This window comes from Equus caballus, chromosome 6 (genome assembly GCF_041296265.1).
Source record: "Equus caballus isolate H_3958 breed thoroughbred chromosome 6, TB-T2T, whole genome shotgun sequence".
Classification (NCBI taxonomy): Eukaryota; Metazoa; Chordata; class Mammalia; order Perissodactyla; family Equidae; genus Equus; species Equus caballus.
The window spans coordinates 52,685,010-52,706,641 of NC_091689.1; the positions used below are offsets into that span (position 1 = coordinate 52,685,010).

At 42.8% G+C, this 21,632-nt stretch overlaps 1 protein-coding gene across 5 annotated transcripts in view; it reads left to right on the forward strand.

Moving 5' to 3' along the window:
• The window catches only part of ETV6 (ETS variant transcription factor 6), a 223,290-nt gene that overhangs the window by 74,919 nt on the left and 126,739 nt on the right, over positions 1 to 21,632 (forward strand). For 2 of the 5 annotated variants that reach the window (XM_001501246.7, XM_070269910.1), the window contains exon 2: positions 15,274 to 15,403. The exons of 1 other annotated variant lie outside the window; for it this stretch is intronic. In XM_001501246.7, coding sequence (XP_001501296.1) covers positions 15,274 to 15,403 — 130 coding nt within the window. Of the gene's footprint in view, positions 1 to 15,273; positions 15,475 to 21,632 lie in introns of all 5 variants that reach the window. 2 more of the 5 variants (XM_070269909.1, XM_070269912.1) reach the window with 2 other exon arrangements.

Here is a 21,632-nt window from a genome sequence, read left to right on the forward strand (position 1 = left end):
CCTGAAATAAGGCCCAAGAACAAATCAAGTAACTGGACAATAGGGCAGTGAACATGTCTTCTGGAGAGGAAGAGTAAGAGTAAGAGGAGATGGGCAGTGCTGATGGCTTGTAGCAAGACTTTTATGTAGACAGTTGGACTTAAAACTTTGTCAGTAAGTCAGTAGATGGCCAAGGGAAAACACAGAACAACAGATGTTTGTGTTGGCGTTAACAAATGCTTTGAGTGAGATTGTCTAATGAGGCTCATTCATTCATTCAGTAAATACTTAACGAGTGCCTACTGTGAGCCTAGAGGCATTGCTCTAGTTGCAAGGGGTGTGGTGGTGAACAAGACAGGCAAGGGCCCTGCTCAGGTGGAGTTTTCTGCTAATGACAACCTTCCCTCCTGGGTGAGTGGGAGGGCCTGGGGCTCCAGTGTGGTTTTGGGAGTCTTGAGAGGCAGGTGAAGGTGAGGTAGGCCCCCACCTGTGGATGTGGACACAGGAAAATCGAAGTCCAAGTTCCAGCAAACCATTGACCCGGAAGCAAGGAACTGTGAAGGACGCGATCTGGATCCAAACTCAAGGGCAGGGTCTGCTGAGGAGGTCAGGCAAGTCCAAGCTGGCGAGACCTGGCCTGGAACAGCATGAGAGGCAGGACGGCAGCCCTGAATGGGGTACCTGAAGCTGAGTCCATGGATGGGGAGGGAACTGCTTAAAGCCCTGAGTCCGAATGATAAAGTGAAAAACCTACAGTCAACTGTAAGACATTTTCTAAACAGCTTTATTGAACTAGAAAGTGTCTATTGACAGTGGTTTAAAATGAATGGGATTTTTATTTAGGTCTTAGGTTACTCAGGGTCATGTGGAGATTTTCATCTTATCAATGTTTGTCCTGTCATCTAGATGTAACACACTCAAGGCCAGCTTCTGAAAGTTAGATTGGCTTATTTTTCTAATCTGAACTCAGGAAAATACTACCCATTCTTCTGTCTCCCAACAATCTAATGTACGTACATAGAATGTTGTAATGCATGAGACAATGCATATTATTATTTTTTTTTTAAGCTTTTGATAAAAGGAGTGGACAAGGGAAGCAGCGTTAGTCTTTGAACCTGGGTCTGAAAGAAATGGAAATCATTGCATAAGACTAATACGTCATGGTTTGCATGACCCTTTTCACATATTTTGACTCATTTGATTTACTCAAAACCTTATCAATCAGTCAGCACAATTGTCTCCATTTTATAGCTGAGGAAACTGAGACTCAGACCTGCCCCTCCCCTCTTTTTGTAGTTTTAGTGGGAAGAATCAGTGTGGAGGAAATATTGAGTGTTTGTTCAGGCTGATACTTGTATTGTTTTTTAGTCTTGCGAATAGGGGAAAGCAGATAAGGATGGCTAGATTGGTAACAGAATAAATGCAAGTTGCATTAAAACTATAAGGTTAGTCTTAGTAAGAGGTTGAGTATATGGGGAGGAGAGTGTATCTTATCAGGGGACCTTGTGGAGCATTCTTCCTTTCTTTCTTTAAATTATTTTATTGAGGTCACATTGGTTTTTAACATTGTGTAAATTTCAGGTGTACATCATTCTGTTTTGGCTTCTGTGTAGACTGCATTGTGTTCACCACCAAAAAGTCTAGGTGTCATCCATCACTGGACACATGTGCCCTTGTACCCTTTTGCCCTCCCCTCACCCCCTTCCTCTCTGGTGACCACCAGTCTTTCTCCTTATCTATGTGTTTGTTTGTTTATCTTCATATGAGTGAAATTATATGGTATTTGTCTTTCTCTGTCTGGCTTGTTTCACTTGGCATACTACCCTCAAGGTCCATCCTTGTTGTCACAAATGGCATGATTTTGTCTTTTTTTATAGCTGAGTAGTATTCCATTGTATATGTATATCACATCTTCTTTATCCATTCATCCATTGATGGACACTTGGTTTGCTTCCACATCTTGGCTATTGTGAATAAGAGCATTCTTCCTTTTAAGAAGGTCCTCAGGGGGATCATCAGCCACAGCCTAGGGAGCCTGTGCTCCTTTTCAACTACTGCTTTCCCTGCTGCATGGAGTCAGGCCGGGCAGGAGAGGGCAGGTCAGATGCACACTTGCTTTCAGGGGACTTAGAATCATGTCTTCTACTTTGTATAGAGCTTTCCTTCCCCTTTAATTCTATTTCCTCCTGATTAGATACGTCCTTCCTCTGACAAGAGCGCAGTATCTTTTGAGAAGTTAACTCTCTTTTATGGTTCAAAATTCTAAATGGTAGCAATAGTTAGGATTAAACAGAGTGCCCAGAGCTTTAGGAGTTGCAGCTGGGTTCTATTACTAGGGCTCTCCTAGGAAGGATTGTGACCAAGTTCAGGAATGATCCAGATGAGAAAATGTTGCAATGCACAGGATAATTTGTGTTGGGGAGGAGAGCTGAAACTCTGCAAAGTGGCGTCCTGAACCAACTTGTTTTTCAGCTCCCAGGGAAATTTGTTAGGTAGTTAGAGAGAGAGAAAGATTGAGAAGAAGGAGAGGAACTTAAAAGACTTTACTTGATGGAGCCTAACTCCTTTGTATTCTTTCTGCTGACAGCTAGGAGGCTTATTGTCTCTGAGTACAGATGTGAGATAGCATCACACCTCGTGGCTTCCCCTCATCCCTGTGGGGGCTCACTGCCCCAGTGTCTGACCCGCGGTATATAGTATGGTCGCCGGTAGCTACAGGCAGCTAATGAGCAGGGAAGAAATGGCTAGTGCAACAGAGAAGCTGAATTCTTAATTTATTTAACTTTAACCACTTGAAATTTTAATTTAAAAATGTACTTGATTCAGTTATTAAAAATCTTTTAAAATATGTTTGGGACAGCTTAGGTGAGTGAATTTACCTGTTCAACTGTGAATTTTATGAAATCTAAACATAGATCAAGTTTTTCCAGTGAAAATTTAGCTTCTGATTTGAAATGTGCTGTAATGTGAACTAGATACTAGATTTCAAAGACAGTATAAAAAAAAGTAAAATATCTCAATAATTTTATGTATTGAGTATATGTTGAAAGAATATTTTAGGTATATTGGTTAAATGTAGTATATTATTTAAATTAATTTTACCTGTCTGCTTTTTTTAATGTGGTTACTAGAAAATGTTAAATTACGTGCCACATGTGCTCACATTATATTTGTCAGACAGTTCTAGTCTAGATAATGCCTTATGGGATCCATTGCATGTGTTATTAGAACGTTCTAGGGAACATCTCTAGACTTCAAAAGTTAGAGACACATTTTTCCCATTGTATGGCTAGGCTCTTTTATATGCATGGGTTTTATGACACTTGAGGGCTGGAAAATAGGTTATAAGAGTAAGTTAATTGAGAAGATAACTTTGCTTGTGTTAATCAGAATGATTTTCAAATGCGTTTTCTCACACTCAGAAACCACTGATTCTCATGAGAACAAAGAACCTCATTAGTGCTTTGTCATGTGTGTCTGTTCGTTCCATTCACCTTTTCTTCAGGCAGAAATCCTGGTGATTGTCAGCATAGATTTGATTTGCTTGTGGCAAGGAATATAAAGTCACACAACCAAAGGAGAATTCAATAGCGTTAAAGGAAATATTAGCCCTTTTCTAGCTCCTGTTTCAGCCCTACAAGCTCCAGGTGATTTTCAAAGTCCCTATTTCAACTTTTTGGTACAATTTTCCAGATCTTCCTATTTATAGATTTTGCCTGTTGGCAGCTCCATGCTAGGACCGCTGTTGACACCTCTAGTGAGGCTTGACTGGTGAGGCTGTAGCGTGCTTTCACAGCTTACTTCGCAAGTTGTTTTCTAAAGATGCAAAGAGAATTCCTGCCCACTCTGGTAGTTCTGCATCTGAGTGAATTCCAGATGATAAAGCCATATTCACGCCACAATTCTATCACTGCTTCAGAATTGTGTTTTACTTAAAGAAAGAAGAGATAAAATACTAATGTCCAGATGCTTGGAAACTGTTGAAAATTTTATAGGAAGAATTTGTTTCTAATGAGTTTTCTTGAGACTGTTTTTTTTTTTTTTTAAATCAAGGAATGAATAAACAAATCAGCTTAAGTTAAGGTTCTTAAGTAAGCTACCCTTACCCTTCAGAGCTACTTTATACACAGACTGGATCGTGATGACCAAGAGTTTAAAAAACATAATAGGCAGAAGGTGACTCTTGAGAAAGAGGATGTCTTTGGGTTTAGGACTGCTGACTCCATCCAGAGCTGTTAATATGATTCATTCCAGAATCTTGTTAGCCCTTCAACCTCAATCCCTACATCAGTCAAGTAGGTTTTGTGCTAGTTCTGGTGACATGACTCCTAGGGGTGTTAGGAAGATAGAGCAGCATGTAGTTGAAGACTTTTAAGCTGCCTTGGTAAACCTTCATAGGCTCAAGATTTCTACTAGTTCAGGGTTCTAAGATTTTATTAAGAAGTCAGCTGCTTGGAGTTCAAAGCATTTCTTCAGATCATAATCAGTTGATAGTTTGGTGTGCAAAAGTAAAGACCTATCTACTACTGGCAGGGTTTCTTTGGGAAAAAAATGTGTCCCACTTGCCACTTTAGAATGGCACATAGGCAGCCCTGACAGCCATCATGGGGATCATGCGCCTCAAGTAGTGAAAAGAGGCTCCCTAGTCTCCAGTCTACTTGATGGAGATTCATTCTTGAGCAGGAGAAAGGAGTCTGGGGCCTGAGCACATGAAGACAGACAGACCCTTCTGGATGGGAGAGGAGGAAGGAGGGCAGGCCAGAAGTGGAATGGGGTTTCATTCCCTCTTGCTTCTCCTTCCTTAACTTTGTCTTGTTCCTGCTACACACTTCAGGTGCAGCCAGTGTGAGAACATGGACTCTATGTGGAGAGCTCAGAAATTGAGGCTGAGCAGCCTTCCTGGGGTGTGGATGGGGGAACTCCAAAGGCAGTTGGGAGAAAAGAGGAACCACTTCAGACACACCTGTCTAGGGCAGTTGTTCAAATGTAGGTCAGCTAGTCATCATTCAGGAACTTCCTGTGTTACCCTGATAATCTCTCTCTTATAGTTAAAGGCAGAACAATAGCAATTTACTCAAGAGGGAAGGACAATTAGCAAATTGATTAATAAAGTTTCTAAAAACCTGTTGTGAAAGGTAATCATTTAATATGTCTTGATTTACTTTTCTTATTTATATCTTGATTTAAGATAGTGATTCTCAGCCTTACCCTCTGCATATTGGAATCACTTAGGAAGCTTTCAAAATATTGATGCCTGCGTGATTTACTGGAATGCTGGGATTTTTTTTTTTTTTTTTTCCTTAAAGCTTCTCCAGATGATTCTGATGTGCAGTCAGGATTCAGAATACTTGATTTAAAATGTGTTTCCTGAATTGTTAGCTGATCCTGAGTCCCTGAAGTATGTGGAAATTCAAGCATGTTTCTCATGTACTATTGAGTACTAATAGTTTTAATGAAGGTACAGGATCTTATGTAAAAAACTTTTAATGAGCCTCAACATCAGGGCTACAAGCATGTAGCACAAGCTGTTTAATGTTCTGTTAATCACTGTTGTCATCATGTACACACACACACTTCTATATTTCATTCTCATTCCTGTCTTTAAGTTTTTAGAAAGGTACTAATGCTGATGGCATTTTTCATAGTAATAGTCACCTTATCAGCAGAGCATGTTTTCCATAATCAGTTGTCAAAAACAAAACTCCCAGGTCTTTCTAACCATGACCACAGTGAAGGGGACAGTGCCTTTTCTGAGTTCCCATGAGTCTTGTGTCTAAGAATCAGGAAATTTCTATGATTTTTGACAAGTGTAGATAGAAATTATTTGCAAAGATGTTAGTATTTCTGGAAATTTTTTCTAAAAGAGGAAGTGCAGGTGCGTGACATTCTTCATCGGTGTTCAAGGTTGTTTATCTGTTGCTTTTTATGGTTATAGAGGCTGGGGGAGAACAAAAGATAAATTCTGCCCTAATTCTTTAGTCAGTCATATAGTGAGGTCCTTGTCAATTTTCCCTCTTGATTTCAATTGTTAGTTTCCCATTTTACCACATAAAGATAGGTTTAGTTCTTAAAGCATACGTGAAAAGTCATACTTTATTTGGGACTTCTCAAATTCCTTATCAAAATAGTGCCTTGCATTTATAAAGAGCCTTTGTTTCAAGAAACTCATATTTCATAAGCTTCATCTCATTTATCTTTAAAATAATATTATGTGAGAGTAGGAGTTGGCTACAATTATGCCGGTTTCTCAACACTGAGATGTTAACTTATTTCTTTTACATTCCTTTTTAAGTATAGCATTCTTGTATGGTTTTGTTGAAAATTACTTGGGTAGTAAACATTTTCCAGAGATATAAATCTTTTCCAGATCTAATTTGTGCTTGTTACTCTAGGTAGAGTTTACAGGGCTTTTTCTATTTCTATTTATTTCGCAGCCTAAGGCAACCCAGGAATTATCTGATATATGTAGAGCAAGGGACTTCGTTTGGTTTGACCACAGTAGGGATTGTAACCCATCCTTCTTCCTTCCCTATTGAGGCCTGTGGGGGTGGTGCTGTCTCCTGGTTCATTGGAAGTGGGCTGGATCCAGGTAGGACCCCGTGGGACTTCATGCACACAGCTTCATTGGTGCTGCCATTTTAGAGACTTTATTCAGCATTTCTATGGAGTACCCTCATCTGAATTAGAATGTAAATCTTGCTCTGGTGTCAAGTCTTTGAAACCTAAGATTTCTTATTAGGCATGTGGTCCATTTAAGCCATAGATATTTTGTGAAGATTAACCAAAGGGCAGAAAACCTTTTTAGTTTTAAAGTAGGTCTGCGTTGCCTCTCCTCCAGCCACCCCTAACCAGCTGGGGTTGTGGGTTTGCGCCGTAACTTCTCGTTCTCTCTCTTTCTTCCTTTTACAAGACTTCCAGGATACAGACATTCAAGAAAGAAGTGAAGATGTATTGCTGTGACAGAAAGAAGAAGCTGCTTGGGGTTGGGGGGCGAAGGGTTGATGAGGCACGAGAAGGCAGGTGGGAAGGGAGGGAGGAATTAATGACTAAGGCACAGGTTCCCAAGCAACCCTTTGGGCTGCTTCTGCCTCCAGGCTTGCAGAAGCCTAACCCTCATCTTTTCCTCTGCTCAGGTTTTAAAGTCCTGCGAGTCCCCAGGGAGCTCCCACTCCAGGGGCTCTGTGAGTGCCTAGGAGAGCGGTCACACAGCAGGTGGAACGTGCCTGGAAGGTCTCTCTCCTTTAGGGGGAGAAATTGGGAAGCACTCTCTAATGGTGCCCTTGATACAACTAAATAGCAGCTCTCTCAGTTCATTACTCGTTAGCCCCAGGCAGGGACACCACAGGTTGGCTAATTGTAATAGCCAAACCATTAAGGGGAATAGCATTAATGGAGGAGAAAGCAGCTAATAATAAAGAGCCGAACTTGGCCACTTTGTTGGGCTCAGGATATAAAGTGCTCTTAATTTAGGTACCTGTTTCTTCTGCTTCTAGAATTAGTTAGGAAGAAAGGATTTAGTGACCTTCTTTCAAAAGGCTGATCAAAAGCTTAGGGGAATTTCTGGATAAATCCAACAGCAAGACTTTATTTTTCCTGGAGGTACTACCTGCTGGTTCTGTATAAATAAATTCACACCTCCTTCTTATGCTGGAGTGACCCACCATCAGTAGAACATGCACTTTCATGGGGTTTCCAGGAGTGGCGATGTGTGTTGCTGAGCTCACGTGATCTCCGCTTTGAACTAACACCCTCATCTCCATCATGGCAGGGATTAGGGGCGGAGTCTGTGGCATGGAGTGGCCTTTAACTTTCCCACCCAGGTCTCGAGCCTGTGGCCTTGCCTGCATCAGCACTGGGTTCCAGCCAAACAAGCTGAGCCTTCTTCAAGCATCGACTTCCCTGGAAACCACAACCTGGCATGAAAAGGAATCACAGCTTGAGATTCTGCTTACTATTCATGTCAGAAATATTTAAGAAATTCAGAAGGAAAAAAAATGCCGTAGCATCTCAGGGTTGGGAAGGATCTTAATTAAAATGTTTTAAAATTAGAACAATAAAGAAATCTATTTGAGGTTTTTGCTTTGGAGCTTGTCCTTAAAGGGGTCGCTCCTAGTTAGAGACACTGGTGCTTTTTCTACTTACATTCAGTAGAACCCTGGGAATCTGTGCTGGAAGGCAGGGGACTAATTGATAGAGAAGGGGATTGTGGTGTTTGTGTTTTGTTTGGATCTGTTCTGCCCACACTGCAATAAATAAGCTTTGACTTCCCAGGAGATATAAGGTCATATAAAGCAGCATCTTGGAGTTATAAGGCACCTTCAAGTTGAGCTCCTTCCCAGTGTGGGAACCCCTTTTAGCATCATCTTTCAGCCTCAGCTTAAATTGGCTTTAGAGGGAACAATAAGCCACACACGTTTCTAGTACACAGGTGTGTGTTGCTGGCCCTGCCCTCTGAGGTGCTACAGGTAAACCTCAACTCTTCTTTATCCTAGTCCTTCCCATGTTTGAAGTCATCTACAAGGATCTTTTGAATCTTTTTTCCCCCACAGGCCACATAGATCCTTAGTGCCTTCATCCATTCCTCGTTTGAGAGCACGGGAGTCCGCATCCTCAGATCACTGGAGAAGCCTTATTGGGCTGTGGCCGCTATGGTTTCTGGAGGCAGACTCAGCTCCTTCTTGGTCTAGGGATCTGCACACCACAGGCACCGAATAAATGTTGACAGGGGCCTTTCCTCCTCACTGCTCCTGTTTGTGTCCCCCCTGTACTTTTAGATTTGCTGTTCTTGGATAAGTGAAAAGCAATTGAGTAAGGGAAATGTTCTGTTGTTGCTGTTAAAGAAAATAGAGGAGATAAAAGTAACATATTTCTACTCAAAAATTCCCTAAGATGAGATTTCTATACAAGGTGAAGTCATCATATGCACAGGCAATCTGTAAATGCCCTGGTGGCCCTGCTGATTGTGTCCCACAGTTAGTACCTCTCCCTGGATGGATTCTAATGGCCACCCCTGCTCAGAGGTCATGCCAGGAGAACATCTCTAGTACATCGTATTTAGTCCCCTTCCTTTGGCTAAATGTGTCACCCCCTCCATCTGTGTTCCCAATAGGATTAGCAACAGGTGTAAGAAAGTCGGCTCCCTGGATTAGGTGGCTCTGTTGAGTGACCCTCAGGAACCCCACTGGGGTTCTCACTCTGTGAGGAGTAGGGGCAGAAAGCAATGAAATATTCCAAAGCTATAACGGTTCGTATGAGCTTGAGCTTATCTCTTGGGATTCCCCATAAGTTGTGAAACCATTGTTGTCTGGCCGGCATGACTGAAATGTAATTTCTTATTTCTCCTCTTTGTACCAGCTATACCATCTCCTGAGCTGGTGGCCTGAAGCGCTTACTTAATCCCTGTGATCTTCAGATCAGGTTCCTCATGTGGAATGGAGACAATGATATCTTCCTTGCAGGGTTGTTGTGAGTCTGAAATAAAAAAAAGGCTCCATGGACAGTACATTCCAAGTGCTCCCTTAATGCCAGCTCCCTTTCCTGATTGTTCCAATGACTGTGTTTTCCACCTACGGTTGGGATGTATGTTCTGAGTGGTGTAAGTATTTATGTATGAATACTCATGTATTTATGGGAAAAACGATACAGAACTTTTAATATTGGGCCGTCCTGAAAATTCTAGGATTTGTGGTTGCAGAATTCATAATGCCGAGCACAAGTCCTGGCTCCTACTGGATACTTGATGAGTGCTGAAATAGTTCATAGCAATCAGGGAGAAAAAACCTTAATGACCTTTTACAGCAATGCTTGGTTACAGGGCTTGTTGCTAATGCTTCTTTTTATTCACCTCACTGTGCATCACTAACATAGTTCAGGGTAAGAGGAAGACTTAAGATGCTTTGACTTAATTGTATCTGTTTGACAGACACAATACACTGTCTTCTGATTGTAAGATGTAATAGGCCGGGAAAGTGAGGAAAGGGACTAGTGAAGCCAGGTTTGTAGGAAGATCCCCACTTCAGTGCGAATGTGGTGTGCCCAGCGCACCCTCTCCCTTGAGGGCTGAATGGGTGTCTGGGTAATGAAAGGGGGAATCTCCAGAGACCAAGAGTGTAGTTCCCACCCACTCTAATTCTCCTGGGCTGCTCCCCTTTTTTTTTTTCCACCCTGACATTACTGCAAACATGTTACAAGCCAAAGATCATTCGGGTTGTAAAATTCTAATGACTCAGCATCCATAGGGATGTTTCTCTCAGGAGAAGAGCTGGATGCTAAAAGGAAAGCCGACTCAGCCCGCTGGTTTAGATGTCTTCTGGAACCTCTATGAGATGGAAAATAGCATCACAACCTCACTGCTGTGATTTGATGGATCTGGTTTTTCTACTTCAAAATTCGTGTTTGAATACCTCAGATCGTAAGGTATATCCCAGATCCTAAGGTATACTGTTTCTTTCTGGGGAGGTGCCAGAAATGCCGTGGTCTGTGGCTGTGTGTACAATGTATATTTAGGAAAGAAGACTGACGTTTGCATCTTCTCTCAAGTTCTTTAAGTTGATCTTGCTAAATTTGGGGGTGAATAAAATATTCAGTGTAGTTTTTCAAGTGAAAGAAATTAACATTCAAGAATATGTTAGTTTAGGTTCCTGTGTATTTCTATTTGCATCCATGACTCCAAAAACCTAGAGAACTGTGCAGCTCAAATTTCACTCTTGTTCAGTTTTTTGGCAATGTGTCGCTTTTGCTTGTTAATGAAAGCTTATTTAAAGGAAGCCAAAGCCACCACCTTGAATCATTTTGCAGCCAGAAGAGTGTACGTGAATAACTCTGTATTCAGACTTCAGTTTAGTAAATCTCGATAAAGAGCTTCCCATAGGAGAGGTTCTTCTGTTCAGTCTATGGAAGATTGTAGTACAAGCATCAGCTTTCCTAAGCAGGCAGCTTTCTTAAAATCCTGCAGGGTGGAAAAGAGCCCTTCCCTCAAAATCTTGACTGTTACAAGTATGACCATTCTATCTCTGGTGCCCACTCTTCTCCATCTTGTCAGGCTTGCGGGTTTTCCATGTAGTAACGGGAGACATAAGTGCAGCAAAATGCAAACGGCACCTGTAGCATTTTTACCATAGTTTCCCAGAAAGTGATCCCGGCCACCACTCTTTCCATGACACTCGTCTTCCTCAGGGCTTTACACAGGCTTCAGAAACCATCATTGGGGGTGATCCTGGCATTTACAATGGAGACAGTGACTGTTTCTGGAAAAAGTTCCTAAATCAAGGACATTTCAGTCCTACAGTAGAGGAATCTTTGAAATTACCTGTAAACCACCTTTTGTGCAAGTACAACCAAACTTAATTTGTGTACCTTTATTTCCAGAAAGTTAATATTTAGTTAGCAGTAAGTTCTAAGTTTCTCAACCTTTCCGCCTTTTCAAAGAGTTAATGGTGTAAAAACAAATACACAAGGGCACTAGGGAGAGCCCCATGATTTATAGGAGCTCTATGTTGAATCATTTTGAAAAGGAAAGACTTTTTTGATAATAAGAATCTTCATTTTTTGACTCTTCTGTTATATGCAGCCATGGCATGGGGTCGGGGAGAGCAGAAATGCCATTCTCCTACTGAGCACAAGATGTATATGCTTGTTCTGTGTGATCGTCACAGGTTCTTAAGCACTCAGTTTAAAAATGAGCAGAATTAGGTGGGTGCCCTTCATTGGTCTTCATGGTTGGGAGGGGAACAAGGAGAGGGAACGTAACTCATTTTGGTTTCGATAGTGGTGCTTGCTACAAGCCTACTCCATATTCCATTTAAATCTTAAAAAAAAGCTTTCTATAATGTTTAGTAAAATTTACATTTCATCCCTTGCCGAAAACTATTTTTAGCCTTATTTTCTCTTTGCAGAGCTTTGTGCTGCTCCCCACCCCGCTTCTCATAGGTATTACAATCGGCCTCAGAAATGGCAGGGCTTCCCTTTTGTTCAGCCAGTTGGTTTGGTAGGTTGCGTCTGCAAATTTGAGAGGAGTGTGTTTTATTTTTTTCAGCATCTAAACAATAATGTAACCACATCATGGCATTTTTAGTCACATCCTTGACCTCCACTGGCTCTTTATCCCCTCGACACCACTTGAATGCATTAATATCACTGTCTGTAGCATTTTAATTTAATTTGAGTAGTGGTTATAATCCTCTTGGGAAAATCGTTATCCCCTCTGTAACGTTAAAATAAAACACCTCTGGTTTACATTCGACTGACAGTTTGCTTTAGAGGTGAAAGAGCTGTAAGCGGGTACTCCCCTTCGTTTTCTTGGGGTCAGACCAGAAAAGCAGTTGTGAGAATAAAGAGGTTTCCTTTATTTGGGAAATTGGATGTTAATCTCCTTAAGCTGCTCTGTGTAGATGTCACCATCTGAGATAGTGGTATTTGTTTCATATTTCTAATTGCTGATGGTCTGTTGATTGTGCCACTGTAGATGTTAAGTGCATGGTTATAGTAATAGATTAAAAAATGAGGTCCACATCAGTCACTCTAGAGATTAACAAAAAGAGGAGATAAGTCTGTGGTGTGGATTCCCAGGTGTGTGGTTTGTTCTCCTCAGAGAGGAGCCCCTGCGCTGGGCAACATCCTCTCTGAGGTCCCCTGAGTGCTCTGCTGGCACTGAACCCAGTGTCACAGATAGATATGTAATGGCGCTAGCAAATTGCCTGAAGCCCCAGAAGCATATTTTGCTTTTTCCCCTCTTGGTCAAGGTACCCTCTCTTCGGTTACCAACAAGTCTCTTTATTGAACCTTTTAAAAAGTGCTTCCTGTCCCAAGCTTACGGTGTTGCAATATTGTTGAATGGAAACCATCATCGGGAATGAGAGAAGTTCAGGGTCCACAATCACTTAGTTTCTGGCCTTCTTTTTTATAGGTTTCATCATGAAATAGCACAGTTCTCTCCATCTCAAATTGTTTGGAGGTGGGGGTGGCATCAAATCCCAGGGCAAGCACTGAGGTGTGGCGTCTCAGTGTAGCAGTACGAACAGGGAACCACGCAGAAATACAAACACACAGGGGCTGCCTCCAAAGAAAGTATAGTGAAAGGAAGATGCAACACGATAATTTAGCAAGTCAGAATACATACATTTTAAAGATGATGCCTAGCTTGACTCTTATCAGTTGGCTGGAGGTAGATTTCCCAAGAAAAAAGGAAAATCCACCCTGATGGCTGGGTTTCTCCCAGCTTGTCCTTGATGGAGTTGGTGAGGGGTGAGGGAGCTGGGATGAGGTGGCCGCTCACGCCTATGGATGACTTAGAGGATCTTGTGAGTTTCTTGTTGCTTTAAGAGAAAGTCACTGTATTATGAAATGCCGTCTTCTTTTTTTCTCGCACTCATACCATGCCATTTGAAAACTCTTTGGCTGCACCATGTTTTCTTCATCAACAGTTTCACTTCTGCAAAAACCCTAACAAAACAGAAAGCTATTTCTGGGAATAAAGTTAACGGTAGATATCTGGACATATATTGGGACTGGGAGGTTCTTCGAGGGTTAAAGCTTATGGAGAATTTGTTAAACTAGAAAAACAGAGTATGTTTCAAAGACTGAAAAGCCTATCTCACCTTGAAAAACCCCTAAACAGATTTTGTAGGTTTCCCATATGTGTTTTTATGTCATTGCCTCTTTCACACCAAAAACCCCAAACCAAACACCAAAAATATAACTCATCCTTAAGTTAGAGTTGCTCAAAATATGTGTGATGTTTGGTAAAGTTCAAGAAAAGTGAAGTTGACGGTTTTACCTCTGGATGACCTTTCACAGGACATCTTGATTGGTGTAGAAATGAAATCTAGGATGTATGTACCTGCCCTTAACTAAGAAATTCACCAGGAAACTTCAGGATGTATGTCTAAACAGAAATATTCCAAATGCTCTAGTCGCTGGTAGAGGATGCCTCAGGAAAGGTATAGCAATTCCATTGAGAAATGACAAAAATATGTATATATTCGTTTAAAATTGAAACTTCCTACCACAACCACCAAACTTTCCAGGCTCTGAGCAGAAGGGACGCTTTAGTTTGGTTACAGGGCCGGGGGACTCCCCTGCTTCCCTGTGCACATTGGATGAAATATAAAACGTTAGAGAACTATCTTTCCAAAATGTAAACAGTCCCTTCTCTTTATTTTAATCTGCGATTTTTTCTTTTGCTCTTGATTTCTGTTTTCATGATGGCATCTTACTGATTTTTTCCCCCAACTTATTTTTGGACTCTGGTGTCCCACTTTACTTTGCCCAGTTAAACCACAGAAAGTAACGGAAGTCGTGTTTATGTATGGACTGCAACTAGTTGGTCTGTAGATCTAAGATGCAAATTGCGCTGCTCTTCTGGCTGAACACAGTAGTTGGTTTCTTGCCATTATTTGCCATGTTTTAACTTAAAACTAGTAATAATCCTTCCTGTCCCGTCCAGTTGTTTTAATTGATCTAACAAACACGGCCTGTTTGAGTTTAAACAGTGGATCTGCCCAAGGCCCGCTCCCCCTTTCCTTGTCAGTTGAATAAGTATCTTCAGTTAAAGAGTACTTTCCTTAAATGCAGATAATTCTTTTGATGAGCTTGGAACTACTTCACAAGGAAAGGAAATATTGATTCTGAGATGGAGAATGAAGGGACAAGGAGATACCAGTTAATGTTGCAGATAATTCCCTGCTTTGAAGGAAAAAATTAAACATTGGATATTTTTGGTTGTTGTGTAATGAGATAGGAAGAAAAATCTTAATAGAAAAATCTTGCACATAGATTTATTAACTAAATTAGAATTTATAAACCATTATTTTGAGCTCCCCTCTGATTGGATCTGAGTATAGAATCATGCTTGTATTAGAAGTTGGGGCTATCGCCAGAGAAGAGGAAACATGGTTTTAATGTATTGGTGACATTAATTATGTGACTTGGAAAAGTAGTTTTTGAGAGAGTCATCTGTAAAGCCATTTTCTTGGATGTACTGTTTCCTCAGCCTTGTCTCCCCTCTTTGCTTGAACAGACCACCACTAGCACAGAGAGAAGAAAATGGATGCTATTGACCTGAGTCCAAAGGAAAAGCCCAATTTTAAACCTTTCCAGAATTTTGTTATAAATCCCAAATGCTAGAGATCTGAACTAGAGGGGGGCCAGCCAGATTGCTGTGAAGCCTGGCTCAGCCCATGCCTGAATGCCCCCTCTCCCTTTTGCCTCCACCCCTCTCGCTGATTTCACACCTCAGTTCCAAGCTTTCATTGTCTTTTTTCCCCCCTCCCCTCTTCCTGCCCTTATTTTCAACAGCAGGAACGAATTTCATATACACCTCCAGAGAGCCCGGTGCCCACTTACGCCTCCTCGACTCCACTTCATGTTCCAGTGCCCCGAGCGCTCAGGATGGAGGAAGACTCGATCCGCCTGCCCGCGCACCTGCGTGAGTGTTCGCGCGAGGGGACGGGGAAACACAGACGGACCTACGGACAGACAGCCAGACCGACTGAGAGGGTCAGAATGCTTGGGGGCCAGGGGCAGGGCTAGAGGCTGGAGGGGGCAAGCGCTGAGATTGTTTACACGGGACTTAGCGAAGCTGCTTTGGAGTCACCCCAGAATGGCTTTGCAAAGCTTGAGATTCCTGTCCCTTGTTTCTCCGTGTATTTGTCTCTGACTATGACATGTTACCCAAAAAATCTGGAAAAGTGCAGTGTATGGCAGTCAACTAAATCTCCTAAGAGGCCTGAATTTGGGGGGAAGTTTGTCTGTCTTCCTAAGTTCACACTTACTCCCCTTTCATATTTTCTTAGGCCCTGAGTTTTTCACAGTTTCTGAGTCAGACTCCCTCCCTGCTTTGCGTTTAAGCTGTATGCACTTCCTTTCTTGGCAGGGCCTCCCCCTTCCTCTTCTCCCACCTTGGCTGCTTCTCTTTCCTTCATTTACATGGCCTCCCTCTCCCGCTCCTGTCTGTACTCCCCTCTCTCTTGCCTCTCTCTGTCCCCATTGCCTCCACAGCTTCAGGCAGCTTGCAGTATTTCCACCTCTCTCTCAAGTCATCTTGACCCCTTGCCTCTACCACCTCCTCTGTCCAAGTCCTCAACCTCGACTTGGCAGAGCCTCAGGGCCCACACGCTTTTGCTACTGGGGCCAGTCTCCAGGGCAACTGACATCTGTCATTGGTTTTTGTCTGTCTTTCCTGTGCTGCCATCCAGCCCAGATGATGCAGTGGGATGGGGGCAGCTGGGGAAAATGAACCACCTGATTCTCACCCTGATCACCTTGTCCAAGAAAGTGCCAGATTCTCTGGCTTGAGTATTATCCTGGGGGAACACATCCAGGTTATGGAGGACATCAGGGGTCACCTTGGCCTTCTCCTAGTTGACTCCTAATAGCTGAAGTCCTAGCATGGCCATGCTTGCCATCTCTGTCTAGCATGGTAACGCTCCCCAGGTTATTCTCCTCCTCTTGTTCCATCCCTCCTGAGAAACCAGAAGGAAGGTTGCTTGCAGAAAGTGAGAACAATAGGAGACAGGATGCAGGCTTCTCTTTTCTCTCTCTGTGATAATTCAGGGAATCAGATGACCGTGACTCCAGGAGGTACTGGGGGACATTGCTGGCTTATCCCTTCTCCTCCACAGTGAGGAGGGTTGCTGGGAGTTTTGCAAGGAGCTGGGGCCGCGAGATTCGTTCCCTTCCTCCAGCCTGCTGTTTCCATCAGTATTTACAAAGTTGCTACATACTATGGTCAGCACATCCCAGCTTCAGTTACTGTCTTCTCCGCACTGAACTTTTGAAGAAGAGGTTGGTACTGTAAAGGTGCCAGGGTCATGACTACGGCCACTGTTGTCCGTAGTAAACTGGAGAGTAATGGCAGCATTGGAGCAGACAGGACGGGAAAAGAAACCACAGCCAGGTGACAGTATCTTTTCCTCCAGAAGCTGTCCTATGAACACTTCAAGAGTATTCACTTCAGGATGGAACATAGTCATGCCATGCGGGCAAAGCATTTCTGCTACCTAATCTCATTCGTTTATTCTTTCAACAAATGGTTATTGATTCATCTGTGCTGTGCCAGGCACTCTTCTGGATGCCGGGGATACAGAAATGAACAAAGTAGACCAAATTCCTTACCCTTGTGGAGCTTAAAGTCTAGCACAGAGCGAAAAAAAATTACGAACATTTGTTCCAACCAGGCTGAAGTTTCTTTCGTGGCTTTTTATTCCTATAGTCTGAGCCATCCCCCCAAGGAGGCCCTGACTCCTGGTTTGCCTCCGCATGCCTTTACAGATGGAAGCTCTTTTAGCCTGGAACTGCCTCTCCGTAAGAAATGATCGTGATCATTTCTGAAATGAGCTCATAGATACACCCAACTGGCCATCAGGAGATCTTAATTCTTAACTAGCTCTGCTGTTAAACTAGCTGTTTGGCTGTGAATCAGTCATTATAATACTCAGTTTTCCTACCATACAATATTGTGATCGGACAAGAGAATGTTTATCAACACTCTTAACTTTAAAATATTATGTTCTCACCTCAGGCATCATTCTCCCTGCTTGGAACTGTGTCTTCCGTACCAACACTTCACTCTTCTCTGGAGCAGACCCCCTCCCCATTGGGCCATGGCTGTGCTGTTTACCACTGTTTTGCCAGGCTCTACCGTGTGCCTAGCACACAGTCATTATAGCTAGTATTTGCTGTGGGATTACCCTCTACCAGGAACTGGGTGAAGTCCTTTATGTAAATTATTTAATTTTCACAGCAAGACTTGTAAGGTGGATATCCTTTTTATATCTGTGTCACACACAAGGAATTTAGGGCTTAGAGAATTTAAGTAACTTGCCGGGGTCACACAGTTAGTAAGAGAGAAAGTCAGGATTCAAACTCAGTTCTGTTTGATGCCAGAGCCTAGGCTCTTATCTGTTACGCCACCATGTAAGTGTGTTCAGTAAATATTTTTTGGATGGATGGATGAATTCAGGGTTGACACTCAGCTGGTGTTTACTGATGTGGCGATAGCATTGGTTTATGGCTGGACTCTGTTCTAGCTGGTCAGTCCTTTGCTCCATTAGATGGATGGATGGATGGTTGGATGGAGGAATGGATGAATGGATAGATGCCCACATAGATAATTATCAGATATAGGACTGTAGCATATTACTGCCAGCCTTAGAATATAATCAGTTGTTAGATTATGGATTCATGTCAGAGTGGTGATTTTTCCTGACTGCCTACCATCTGGCAGCCTGACTTTGGAGACCTCCTTGGTAGTCTGCATGAGCCCTGTTGAAACACCGTTGGTTCCTACATCTGGAATGAATCCTCTGAAAGTGGAGGTTCCCAGGCTCTTGCTGTTTGTCCTCAGCTGGGGCTTTCCACAGGAGGCTGAGCTGCCCTCCTCCCTCTCCTGTTCCAGGACTCGGCTGCCCATCATGCCGTTTGGGAAACGTCTCAAGTAGCCCCTAGGATGGTTGAGGCTGTGCCGTACACATGAAGATGCATCCCAGCTGGGTTTCCAAACCTAAAAGAAAATAAATATTCTAACAAGGGAATTGTGTTATTGCTGTTTTAATCTGGGATTCCAGACAATTCCCAGTGGAATGCTCATGGAAAGTACGGGGAAGAATCTGAAAGCCAAGACAGCAGCAGGACATTTATGGTATTGCTAGGTTGAAAGCATTCTTAGCTGCTTGTTTTAAAGAGATACTCACCAGACTGGCCAGCCTCAGAGTGGCTTCATTTCACCATTTATCCGCATTGATCTCCAGATAAATGCTCTCTCTTAACTCTTTCTTTTACTCCTCTCATTCTTAAATCAAAATATGTCTTTTCCTGGGTGGGGGGAGGCCACGGATCACAGTATTTAAGATTCTCTTACTGAGGGTTTTTCACCCTTTTGTTCTGTAAACGCAGGGCTGTACTCAAACTGAAGACACAGTGTGACAAATTAGCAAGCTATTGAGAAGGAGAAAGTAATGCCTTCTCCTTTTATTTGCCTGTGAGAAAAGCAAAGTGATAAATGGAGCAGAGTGTGAAGTGGTGATTTTAGAGGACTTGACAGGGCTAGGCAGGGGCAGCTGGGCCTAGGGAAGGAGGAGAGCTGAGGGGAGGAGGGCCAGAGCTGTGCCATCCTGGTCTGGCTTACTCACCGCCCAAGTTTGCAGGCTGGTGCCCTTCAACCATCCTACAGCAGTTTCCTGGAACTTCCCTGTTGGACCAGGAGAACAAACACAAGTATGTTTATTGAGAAGATAGAAAGGGCCCGTTTTTTTTTTTTTCTTCTTCCATAAAGGACACTGAATTTTTTTTTAAGCTTGAAGGTAGAAGAGCTGAAGTACAACAATCATAGCAGATAGGTGAAAAACAAGAAGTTCCATTCTTTATAGGGAACATCGTACCTTGAGAACGCTTAATGGACCAACGACCCCCAAGAGTGCCTGGACAAGCTCGCTCTTGATTCTTCTCTGAGCAGTGGAGAGCTGTTGCTTGGAGCAAGAGATGCCTTTTTCTTATTTCCCCAGGGGCCTCATGGTGTGAGGAAGAGAGTTTTTCTAATTTGTCTTCCCAGAGACCACCTTCCTTTAAGTTCATGGAGGAGTGGGTGCTGAAAGGGGCCGGTGCCTCATGAGGTGGTGCCAGCCCTGTGAAATAGTGAAATGTTTGCCCATGTGATAACAATAAGTATATTTTAGATTTATGGGGCAGAATTTAAATAAGTAAATGTCTTTTCTTTATTTTAAATTCCTTTTCACATCACCACGTCACATTTAGTTGATATAATTCCATCTAATCACAGGTGGACTTTACATCGTTTGCCCAAAGACTTTGCATTTTGCAGTGCCAGTCTGGCCTTCTAAAATCCCGGTGAATTGATATTTAAAAATCGTAACCTAGGACTCATTCATCATATTTAATAGGGTTACAGTTTACGATGTTGCGGGTTAATAAATAGCCATAATAGCTGCTCAGAGTTTCCTAGAGCCAGAAGACCAGAAATAGTTCCCTAGCTCTACTTCCTTTCCTTGTGAATCTTTCAGAATTCTTATATTACTACTCCTCCTTGTGTGTGTTTAATAATTTAATTTAATGCCTTCCTTTGGAAACGTTACCTCGCTGCTCACCCACTTGGCAGTTTTGCATTCTCAGCAGAGTTACTGAGTTTAAGACAGTCACATGACAAGCAAAGCTATATTAGAACCAGGGCAGTGGAAAGAGATGCAGTGTCTCTCTTTTCTAATTAGCTGGAGCAACAATTTTATATGCTTTCAAGTTATTTTTGTTCCCAAAGGAAGAGGCAAAAATGGGAATTGAGTATAATCGGGTGTCTTTTATATTCTTATAGGTAATAAAATGCGTTCATATATATTATTTCATTTAATCACGCAACAGTCCTTAGAGGAGATGTTACTAATTCTGTTTTATTGATGAGATGACTGTGGCTCAGATAGGTCCACTGAATTGTCCAGATTCACACAGCATGTGAAGAGTCCAATGGGATTTCTTCCTCAGAAGTTACCATTTAGCTTTCTTAGGAGAAAACATAGTGGCAGAGTCTCATGGACTGGAATCTAGAGGCCCCGCTGACCATTGGAGTCTGGGCAGCCACGGCTGCAGGGCCTGGGAGTAGCCGTGGCTCCAGTGATGCACTTGATGATTAATGTATGCTGACCCCCCACAGGCTGGCTTCCATCAGGCATGAGAGCCTCTTACTCTGGATAATTCTTTCTGGTTTTGCTCACCCATTTCTGCTGCTCCTCCCACTTTACTCTCTTGTGAACTCAGGTTGAAGTTCAGTTTATCTCTGCCACCAAAAGGACAGAGCTGGCCACGAAGGCCTCTGAGGGCCAGCACGGGGAATGCGGTTCAACCAAGCACACACATTCCACATTCCCTGGCAGTTCACCAGGGATGACCTCCTGGGAGCAGGTCCCGCAGCTTTTTCGGAGTTTCCAAGTGGGAAAGCATGATAATAGAAAGGACTTGGGTTCAGACAGACTTGAGTGGGCTTGCATCCAGGGCTGCCTTGCTCTATTAGAGAGATGATTTAATGTCTTTAAGACTCAAATTTCTAATACACTGACTGAAGGGTTTCTTATAATTATGTGCTAATTTATGTGTAACACCCAGCACAGTGCCTGGCAAACAGTGGCCAGTAGCCCACCAGAGCTCTATTTCAGTTTCCAAAGCTGATAAACAGCCTGTTTAGGAGGTGGCTTCCCCATTTTCAAGGGTCAGGAGAAGCATGTATGTCCTTGTCTGTTTTGATAAAGAAAGGGCCTAGAGTTCTGTCTACGTACTATTGAGACTGACTTCCGTAAGTCCCGATAGAAATCAGCTTTATTTTCTAACCACTCCCTCTGATTTCAGGGAGCCCAGTTCTGCACCCAGGGCCTTCACTAGCCACACAATATCTGTACCTCTCTCTGGAACTGTTTTCTTCGCTGGCCTTACCTTACTTACAGCCTAATCTGTGAGTCTCCTTCCCTGGCCTTGCCCACCCTTCTCCTAGGACCTGTCGAATCCTCCCTGTCCTCTGCCATCATCAGTGCTCCAAAAATGGCCTCTCCTCACACAGCTGCCTATGATGCGTTGTGACATCACCAGCAGAGTTGAGGCAAGGACATGGGGAAGAAGATTTAATTCTCAGTCCGTATCTTGACAAAGCAATGACTTCT